We start from the raw sequence: 11091 nt of genomic DNA, 5'->3' as shown, positions 1-11091 counted from the left end.
CAGATTAATACATACATATGGAATGTGGGAAGGGTAGAAGATAGGATAGAAATCCCGTGATCTGAATATTAAGTCTGAACACAAGAGGAACTGACCTCCACTCGTCTCATTTGAGGTAAAATGCCTTTTCAGTTCTTCCTCTACTGAATGAATTTATTTTGCAGTAACCACTCCCATTTTATTTAACCGAATCTACATTCCTATTATTTAAGAATGTACTGAGTGTTAAGCTTGTTAGGAATAGGTAGATACATTTAAGTGCAAATTAAGTGTATATGATAATAACTTTGCATTTTCTTCGTACAAAATTGTAATCAACTGTAGATAGTAACAGGAAATAAAGTAGTCAAAAGTATAGTGCGATAATACATGAGGAGAAACTAGGCCGTATTGTCCACCAATGTGTACAATTAATTACTGAAGCTTGTAAATATGAGTTAATTATTACACTTAGTACTTTCTCTAATTGTTGTACTAACGGTGGTTACATTTAATATGCTTACTTGTTATGCTATGTTATTTCCTGTATACTTATTTTAGGTAATAATCAATATTTAATGTAATGTGCCAATTCTTACCTCCTAATAACCTAATAAATATTAGGTGATTATTGCCCCTATTATCCTATCTCATGTAATAACAGATAATTACATTATTTGTAATCAACAATAATTTCTGGAGATTACCTGGTCAAATAGGTTATTGTACTTGTCATTTCATGATATTAACTACAATTACTTACTTTTTTGTATAATTACCAAAAAGTAGTCTACACTTAGTAATTGTCCCTTAGTTATTCCTGTCCTGTCCTGTTAAATTACTTTTTTTTTTAACCAATGTATGTTGAATGTTTATAAAAAAGCAATATGATTCAAATGAGTTGATTTGTGTTAATTTATTACCTCCTGTATCATATCCAATAGAATGTGGCGTAAAACTCAGATTCTACTTGTATTTATATTTGTGGTTTTTTTTTTATCCTAATCAGCATAGTCACTCCCAAGAAAGCTACAACTGAATAAAATCTCAATATGTTGCTGTAAACTGGTGTAAAGTACATGTTTCCGTTGATTAAACACTTTTTTTTTTTTTTTTTTTAAGTCATCAGTCAGTGGTTGCATAAACATGAAACATAATTTATTTTCATTTCACAGTGCATACTGTCGTGTATGGCTGTACCAGGTTGCTCGGTTGTAAGACGTTAGATTCTCATGCAACGCAAGTGTGCGCCGACTGAAATTAAACCAAAAAGAACAAAAAAAAAAGCACATGAGTTTACCAGCACGCTGTAGTTGAAGACCATTACAGTACCAGAACAACAACGTCCGCTCCCAGGTCGTCACCACGTTGGACCACGGCTGATTACTAGCTGTTTAAAATACATCCAGGAGAAAGAAAGCAGTTCCACCCAGGTCACCGCTTTGAAGAGAAAACTGAACAGAAAAAAAGGACGACCGTGGTACCTTCAAAAGAGGCGTGAGCCAATTTCAGTATTTCTCATCCTCTCCAATATTTCCATATAATTTTGACGAGTTAAAAAAATAAAACAATAATAATAATATTAATAATAATAATAATATAAAGAAGCATTGTTCAAAAGCAGCCGGAAAAGAATTGATCATTACAAAAGCAAAAAAGGAGAATCTAGTTCCCTCTCTTTCTCAGACACATTTAAGTACAAGGGCATGTGGCTTCACAGCACTGGCTGGCTACTAACATATATCCAAATATACATCCAAATATATATCTAAATATACAGTATATCCAAGGTATAATCAAAATGTATATCCAAATATATATATAAATATATATCCAAAAATACATCAATTTAACCCAATATAAAACTGTCCCAAATCAGAGCCTTGATTCACCAATGTGCAGATTCCTGTCAGGACATTGCAGGACGGTCGTACGTTAATGGCATTAACCAACGACACCAGAGACACCGGAAACCTTTAAACCATCGTCACCAGAAGCTGTGGAAAATACCGCTCGAGTGTTTCCGTGGCGACCTCGAATTCCAAACCAAAGAAAACCAAAGAAAACCAAATAAAAGCGAAGCGAAGGCAAACAACACTAAATCTGAGACTTCCACGATGAAACCGGCGCAAGGCGGTGAAATATGAAAGACTACTCTGTTCATCCTCTGATCCGATGAAACGTGATAAACACTGAATTCCCTTTCCCATGTCAGCAGTAGGGATCACATTCCGAAAGGTGGAAAGAGTATGACAGATATTTACATGCAGATACCGGATGCCGAGTGTCAGTCCATCGGGGACCAGCAGGGGGGCGGAGTCACCACAGTCGAGCACGAAACGACCTGAGGTTGATGTGTTTATATGTTCTACTAAACAATGAAGGGTCAAAAAAAAATAACATCTTAACATTCAATTGATGGGAGTCCATCATACATTTATCAACACCTTTCATATATTTATATCTATAAATTATCAATGTAAAATATACTCAAGCCGGCAAAAATACAAGTCTAGCGGTCCCCAAAAATAATTTCTCGTCGTTAGGAAATTAAAAATTATATTTTGCAAGAGCAACCCGTTTGAATAGTCTGCGGAGAGTTCTCTGAGTCACAAAGAAATAAAAGAAAATCAGACAAACCGAGAAAGCGACGCTCATAACATAATTAAAAAAAAGGGGGGGGGGGGGGGGGGACTATGGGATTCAAAGATTCTCTTCTTCTTTCTTACTGTGTGAATCAGCGGCAAAGCAGGATAATAAATAACGAGGGACAGACTTTCTTTTCAAATGATCGTGAAGTAAAAAGTAAACAGTGACGGCTGCGCTCTCTGGTTCCATCTCCGCGCCACGCCGCGTCCGCCGCGCGTTGCTAGACACCAAGCGGCGACCGAGCGGCACACCGTTAACACCCGGCGCAAGAGAAACCGCTCCCACACGGCCGCGTCTTCTGTTGTTTTTAAATTAAAAAAAAAAAAAAAAAGGTCAAAGACTCAACCAAAAGCTTTCTCACATTAGGAACCCATTAGACTCGCCGAGCGTTTCAAATAAACCCGGCGTTCCGACGGATGTTACGGTGACGTTTTTTTTTGGACCGTTTTCTTAACAGCTTTGCATAGTAAACAGTTTGAAAGTGTTCCGACACAACCGAGGCCAGAAGAAAAGATCACTCGCAAGCAAATACATACATATTATTTCATGTTTTTTTTCTGAAATTCCTCCGACCGATCCACGGGCCCTTTATTTTAGGAGCACGGCAAGCGCTTTATGGGCGACTCGTTAACGCAGAGCCGCGCCGGAGGGAGGGGGGAGCGAGCCGCTGTTAAAGCGCCAGAGCGGCCGGCGTGCGACATAAATCACCGGAACAACGGCTCGTAAACATCAGAACCCCAACGCAAGCGGGAAAACACTCCCGCTCCTCGCTCTGTCGGCCTCCGTCGGGAAGGAGGAGGAGAAACCCCGGACGTCGTGTTCTCTCCATGGGAGAAACATTTTAAGTACCTTTTTTTTTTCTGTTTGTTTTTTGCTTTACTAACGCTAAAAAATAAACTGGCTCTTTCCTCAACTTTACATCCATAGAATTTCTCTCTGACGCCATCGCTGCGTTACAGTACAATCATCCAACGTTGCATCCAATCACAGTGTGACACTGTTTCCTTTCAGTGTGTGTGTGTGTGTGTGTGTGTGTGCGTGACAGAAGACTGGATGTGCGATTTTTCGGGAGAGAAAAGTACACGTTTGATGGGGACCGATAATATCCTGGCTTCGAAAGAGAGAGAGAGAGCGAGAGAGAGAGAGAGAGAGAGAGAGAGGAATGGACATGCAAAACAGCCTTTTCAAATCATTCATTTCGCATTTCCTGTAACTGAACACACACACATATAAATATATATATTAAAGTACAGTGCTGCATAACCACCGTATCTGTTCATAACACTGTGATCTGATTGATCTAATTTGCCTTTTTAAAGTACCTTTTTCGTATCGTTGACACATTAAGACAAACCTCACGCCTCTGTTTAAGGCATGGTGATAGAAAAGCGCTGCTACACAGTGTATCCAAGTCCAAAAAGAGTCGCTTTTCGTTTTTGTCTTGTACCAGTGATGGGTGAATCGTCATCCTCGAGTGCAAATTGGGCGACGTGGGCGGGAAATGTTCGTAGACGCCCTGGGGAGGGCGCGAATGCTGACGCGACACGTGCGGCCGTGAGACGTCGTCCCTTCTTACATAGCGCCGGAGCCATTTCTGGGTTCTTTGTCGTCCCCTCCTGGTCGTCAATTCACACTTCACCTGAAATATAATCGTGTCGACTCGGTTTTTTTTCCTAAGCTAGCATGTTTCGCTGAGGGAAAAAAAACCCCAAAAAAAACAAAAAAAAACTATGAATGATCACACCCGTTTTCTAGAGAATGAAAGGGCACAGGGGCTGAAACAGTGTGAATGTGGTTGGGGAGTATTTTAATGGGCGACTTAGGGGCGTGAGATTTTCCTCAGGACTCGTCCGAGGCCTCCCCCTGGACCTGGCTATGGCTGTTGTTGGCGTTGCAGTGGACCTGGGAGGGCTGCATGCTGCCCTGCAGCACCGGGCTGAGGCAGCACATGGACTCGATCTCCTCCAGGAGGCCTTTCTCCTGCACACCGGTCGCCCCGGAGCTCTCCCCGGCCTGCCCCAGACAGAGGCCGAGGCCGAGCCCCAGGACACCGTCCTCCTGGACCCCCTTCTCCCAGGGGACCTGCACAGCCACCTGGCTGGCCCTGGACGGGTTGCGCTGGCCTCTGCTGCCCTGCCACTGCAGCGCCTTCTCCTGGTACTGCTTCACCGTCTCCTTGGACAGCACCTTCCTGCGCAGGATGCTGGTGGAGGCCGGGTGATGGTTCTGGGGCGGCTGGGGGGGCTCGATGGCCAACTGGGGATTGGAGATGGTCCGGGACCTGGCGGCCGGTGGGGTGCGCAGAGCTTTACGAGACAGCGAGGGGGAGCGGGAGGAGGCGTCCGTGGTCGGATGAGGGAGTGCTTTGGGCTCAGATGGGGGAGTGAACGCGTCGTGGTTCCAGCTCGAGGCGGTCACGATGATGGTGGCGGGGCGGGCCGGCGGCACCGAGGTGTGGTTCTGCGAGCCCTTCAGGCAGCTCTTGTTGGGCTTCCTGCGCGGGGACGGGGGGAGGTGCTTTCCGTGGACCGCGCTGTCGTCCTGGCCCATATTCCAGCCCCCGGGGTCACCCCGCCCCCTGTGACTCCCCCACATGCAGGTTCAGGGGAGGCCGGGGAGTTTTTCTAAAAAGAGGAAAAACCCAAACGAGACACATCGGTCTAAACTGCACTGAAATGCAAAGAGAGGCACTCACAAAGTGGTTATCAACCTGGGGTCCGGGACCCCTAGGATTTCAAGAGGTTCTAGGGGGTCCCAATTAAAATAATTAATAGTTTAACTTCACCAATATTTCATTGACAAAACCTTAGCTCTGTTACTGAATGTACAACAATGACTGTTTTATTCATAGTTTTACGGTTATCTACCTAACTATAGTATGGGAGTTTGGACATTCATCATAACGAACAATAAAAATCTTCTCAGATCGGGGTCCAGAGAGAATCTTATCAAACAGGTTCCTTGACCCAATGCATATCAAATTGAATGTCCTTGATATAAAAAATGGTACGAAGAGAATTACTTCAGATAACAGAGGCAGAATTAAGAAACTTGATTCGACATGCACACACCCAAACCTGCGGTTGCCATTGGTGACCCAAACGGCTTACCGGGCCGGTGTAGTCCAGCTCCTCTATGGAGCGGAAGAAGTCCAGGCTCTTGGCTGCGCTGAGCTTGCCCTGCTCGATGGTGGTGGTGTTCAGGGAGTCCAGGATCTCTTCTAGCAGGTTCATCTGGCCGGCGTGCGACGCCTCCATGTCCAGCTCCAGCGAGTCATCGCTGTCTTCCACGTAGGACGCCACCTCGCCGCTGTCCTCCGAGGAGATCCTGGGGACAGCAAGGAGGGGTGGGGGGGGGGGCACTGTGACCAGATCCTCCGGTTGTGTGGGATTTCTCCATACACAAACACACACACCAGTCACATAAAATATATTTTGGGTATTGAGCAATATGACTCAATCCCTTGATCTTTAGACTGTTCTTTTTAGGGCAAAGAGAATGGTTTAAGACCTGGAGCTTCTCTGTCGGCCTTTGCTATTACCAACGTTGGGCACTTGGGGGCAGTATTACCATGAAAAAAGAGTGACTAAATGGACTTGAAAATGAAATAAGCCTACCTCACTGCTAGAAAAATACATAAAGTCAGATATGCAATGAATTTGATACATAATTAAAATAACTATGTATATTGAACACACACATTTATTTCCCTTCGAGCACGAATAAAGTATCTATATACCGCTCTATCTAATCTAAATAACAAAACATGAAAATTATGTGAATAGCAGATAGTTTTGTAGTTCTGATCTTGGTGAAATAAAAAGCTAAACATCAGCCCTTACTTGCTGGCGGTGTCCAGCTCATCGTCGTCCAGCACAAACCCTAAAGCCAGGTCCTGGGGGCCTGTGCTCATCGCAGCCTTGCTGAAGTTGTGCTGTTGATGACAGAAGGACAACACACAAACTAAGGATGATGCAGCTCAGAGACATATGGGGGCGTTAAAAGGCTGAAAGTGTGAATGGACAAAACCCAGAAAAAGGGGTTGAAGGATGAAGGATTTTGTAAACTAAGTCGTAGGACGCAAAATAAATATGTCTGGATTGTTCCTGGTTGGAGCCGTGTGACAAGTATGCTTTATTGAGCTCGGACGCCCAAGGAGAGAGTAAATTGTCACCATTTATTTTGTCCTGGGATTAAAATATTGAAGATCCCTTTCGGTGTTTCATCAAACTTACTAAACTCTGTGTGTGTGTGTGTGTGTGTGTGTGTGTGTGTGTGTGTGTGTAATGCTGTGCATGTCATCAAGATTTCCAATCTCCACACATTCCACGTCAAAATATCGTCCTGTTTTACAAAAAAAACATATAAGGATAAAATGATTACCGTTTATCATTGTTGAATAAAGACTGTGTACTATAGGTTTAATAAGCCACCTGTGTACCATGTTTAATGGGCAGCTTTAAGAAAAGAGAGGCTTTACTGAGCGGGGCAGGGCCCTCCCTCATGGGAGCCCAGATCTGCCCTAGGCCACTTATTAACATGCCTTCCACAGCTACACACACAGAAACATGTGTGTGTGTGTGTGTGTGTGTGTGTGTGTGTGTGTGTGTGTGTGTGTGTGTGTGTGTGTGTGTGTGTGTGTGTGTGTGTGTGTGTGTGTGGAGTTGTGGAAGCGTATGTGTGGAGACTCACGACATTATTTTAAATATACAAACATGCTCATCCGTTTGCATTCGTCTATGTGTTTCCCAGGTTCTGCCTCGACCTCCAGCCTCCATTTAACTACCTCAACCCTTTGTTTCCCGTCCCTCTGTTTCTGTTTATCCCCCCCCAAATTATACTGTACATGTTTTGTAGCCATATGCGTGCTTGGAGGAAATAGCAAACTGGCGAGCGGCAGGATTAGTGACTGGTGAGGCTGGCGGTGTGGGTTAGCCGAGTCAACAAGCGGGCCTTTTGCCTCTCTCACTTTATCCCCCCCTTTGGTATGTTTTCAGGAAAGCCAGCTGTGCGCGCACCTCCTGTACGGATGCATGCTTGTCACAATACCCAAGCAAATAACTGAGCGGAGATGGAGCTGCGTAGAGAGAGAGAGAGAGAGAGAGAGAGAGAGAGAGAGAGAGAGAGAGAGAGAGAGAGAGAGAGAGAGAGAGAGAGAGAGCGAGAGTGTGTGTGTGTGTGTGTGTGTGTGTGTGTGTGTGTGTGTGTGTGTGTGTGTGTCTTAGCATTTTGTTGCGGTTAGGAAATGAATGTATTTCGTGACATGAGTGTGTTGAAGAGACAGAGAGAAAATAAGTTGAACAGAAGATGGGAGAGAGTAAAAGAGCAAGCGAGAAATGAAAACTTAATGGTAAAAAGTGTGTGTGTGTGTGGGGGGGGGGGGGGGGGGTTGAGCGAGAGAGAGAGCGAGAGGCAGAGGGATAGCTAAAAGCCGGGGAAATAAAGTGGTGTTGGGGGTTAAGGGCCGCGGCGGGCATTGGAGAGACGGTCCTGATTAGCCCAGATGAGTGCCAGCCAGACAGGCAGAATGTAACGTGTGGCTGGCCTGGGCTCATTTAGGACCCTGCTTTGGCCAGCCAAGAGAGAGAGAGAGAGAGAGAGAGAGAGAGAGAGAGAGAGAGAGAGAGAGAGAGAGAGAGAGAGAGAGAGAGAGAGAGAGAGAGAGAGAGAGAGAGAGAGAGAGAGACACACACACACACACACACACACACACACACACACACACACACACACACACACACACACACACACACACACACACACACACACACACACACACACACACACACACACACACACACACACACTATATTACAAAAATCACAAAGAGTTAAAGTGCCATTTTCTCCATAAAAGTCAGCAGAGGAGAAATGTGTGCAGTGGCCATTTAAGCCCCTCAGCCACGGGGCTAAACACGAACACATGTGGCAGCGGCGCTGATTGGCCGGCCCACTCCCCCTCCATGGTAGCTCCCAGCTATAATGAAAGAGATTTCGCCGGGGCTCAGGCCTGGGATCCCTAAACAGCCTTTAATGGATTCCTGTGTCAGGGCCGTAAATCTGGGCCCTGGGCCGGCGTGCCAGCCATCGCGACTTGGGGGCGACCAGGAGCAGGAGATGCACCTGCGAGACACTACGGAGAAGGCGGAGGAGGAAGGTGGGGGTGGTGGGGCCTGGAGAGAGCTGGTTGTGACACAAATACATATTTCGGACACAGAGAAGTAAAAGGCACACGCTCGACGGCGTTCGGAGTCCAGCTCACCCGGTCCCAGGATGTATACGGTCAGCAGCCTGGCGGTCATTTCGCCTCTTCATCTGTGCAGCCGGCGGGCCGCGCTTTCGGGAGAAGCGGGGCCTCTCGCTGCGTCTAGGTGTTTATTAAAGAAAGGTGAACCGAAAACACAACCAGACTCGTGGTCGCAGAGTCTGGCTCTCTGATCTTTGCTCCAGCCGCGGCGCAGTCTGCCTGGGAGGAAGTTCCATGGGGAGCGAATGAATGGATGGCACCTCGCTTTTCGCTCGTCTTTATCAACTGGCTGCGCCCTCGCGTCAGCGTGACCCGCCATCGGGGCATTTAACATGCGGCTATTAACAACGACTGAGCATTTTTACGACGACGCCGCCAAATTTGGCAGAAGAAGGATTTGTGTGTGTGCTAATTTCCACCCTAAAATGACATAGAATGTCGCATTAAATTTCCTGGTGATGTGGAGGTATGGAGTGCCGTAGCCGGGTATACACACGTGTGGCTCATAACGCTAATTATGGGTTTGGTCTGTTTAGGTATGCACCAGTATAGACAATACACATACATTGTAATCATTAATGTTATGAGCTATGCCTGTGATCACACGGCCATGACACGTCTGTGAGGAGGCTGTTTGAGCAGGAATCTATCACACACAGTACAAAGAGATATTACAGGGAGTCTCTGTGGAATACTCGATTCTGATTGGTCAACAGCGACAATCAACGCCAACATGCACTAGTGCATCAGCTTGCCACGCTACACAGAAACTAAAATGGAAGAGATTAATGTAGATATGTCCAGTTTCACATTAATAACAGTAAATAGGTTTGTCACATGTAGGGAGAAGATTTCTTTGTAGGACTCAGCAGTTCACTACCTTGTTGCAGTGTTAGCTACTTTGTTGAGGACTAAAACTAGGTATACCACCTATAAAATAATATCAAATCAATGTCCCGTCTCAATGTTAAATTTTTTTGGTAAATTCACATGGTAATAGCAGGACAATTTGCAGCCAGCCAGTCATTACTGCAAAATAACCCCCTTTTGATACACCATGGCAGGGTGTATCCTTCTAAAGGGGTTAGTATTTAACCCTTTATTTATCTTACCCTAACCTAAAGGGGTGTATTTCAGTTTGCGATAATGACCGGCTGGCTGCACATTATCCCTTAATGTACTTATAGGGTGCTTTTAGCCCCCAATGGAGATGGATGTATCGTGATACGTTTATTAGTACAATGAGCTTGTATTTATCCATTCATTTGTCCAAATCAAGATCCAGACCCTCACAAACTTCGATCCCAACATAGTTATATAGAAGTAAGTCATCTTTGAACTCATATATGATATATAGTCCAAAAACCAAGACATAGATAGGCTTAGCCTTAAAAGCAGCGTACTGCAGATTGACAAAGGATGGATTTTGGCCCGGTACGAGCGGCAGGAACGCTGTGCTTCCCAGGCCTGAGTGGAAGGCAGTGGGAAGCGGGACGACGATGGCTGAAGGGGGGGGGGTGGGGACTGAAAGGTGAATGTCTCTCATTTGACTGCCTTTGTCACCATCCCGTCAGTGACAGATGAGAGAGAAAGAACGAGAGGGAGGGAGAGAGAGAGAGAAAAAAAAACGCCGGGAAAAGATGCAGCTGAAGACCAGGGGTCGTAAAAGCTAACGCAAAAAAGGTCAGGCTATTGAAATAAAACTAAATCTAATCATTTGGACGAGGGAGGAAAGCCTATTTTGTTCTGGTAAGAGCTCACTAAATCAGGGGGAAATTGGACCTCGCTGCCACCGAGCCCAGGGTGGGGGGGTTGACTTTGGACTCAGTGGAAGCCATGCAAAACTATATACGTGACCGCTCTGATTGGAGGTCGGAGGACTGGATTTAGGAGATAACCCGCAAACTGCCTGCGCCGGGCTAAGTCGTCTTTAGAGGTAATCCATGACGGAGAGCCATAAAGAAAAAAAAAAAACAAGCATTTGAAGCCGCAAAGTGTTTAGTCCAGGTTCCGTACTTTTGACACTTCTAGTTTGGGGAAAGGAAATGAGGGTCAGGATAGTAAAGGTCGCTAAGTAACACCCCCCCCCCCCCCCCCCCCCCCCCCCCGGGCCCGCCTCACTCCCCTCCCGAAACCCCCTTCCGTGCTTAGAGCTTATAAAACAAATTCTTGAGGTAGAAAAACCTACTTTACGGACGCTGCGGACAAGTTTTGAGC

At 45.7% G+C, this 11091-nt stretch overlaps 1 protein-coding gene across 1 annotated transcript in view; it reads right to left on the bottom strand.

The window, feature by feature from the left end:
- Nucleotides 1–4467: 4467 nt before the first annotated feature.
- dennd1b (DENN/MADD domain containing 1B) overlaps nucleotides 4468–11091 on the bottom strand; it is a gene marked incomplete at its 3' end in the record, with an annotated part of 109854 nt that continues 103230 nt past the window's right edge. Inside the window, 4 exon segments of the mRNA XM_079997989.1 lie at nucleotides 4468–5206; nucleotides 5696–5745; nucleotides 5748–5955; nucleotides 6471–6562. Of these exon segments, the coding sequence (XP_079854115.1) occupies nucleotides 4468–5206; nucleotides 5696–5745; nucleotides 5748–5955; nucleotides 6471–6562 (1089 nt within the window).

The sequence above is a fragment of the Zeus faber genome, assembly GCF_960531495.2.
Source record: "Zeus faber genome assembly, chromosome: 1".
NCBI classification, from domain to species: domain Eukaryota; kingdom Metazoa; phylum Chordata; class Actinopteri; order Zeiformes; family Zeidae; genus Zeus; species Zeus faber.
This window is presented reverse-complemented; position numbering and strand designations above follow the sequence as displayed.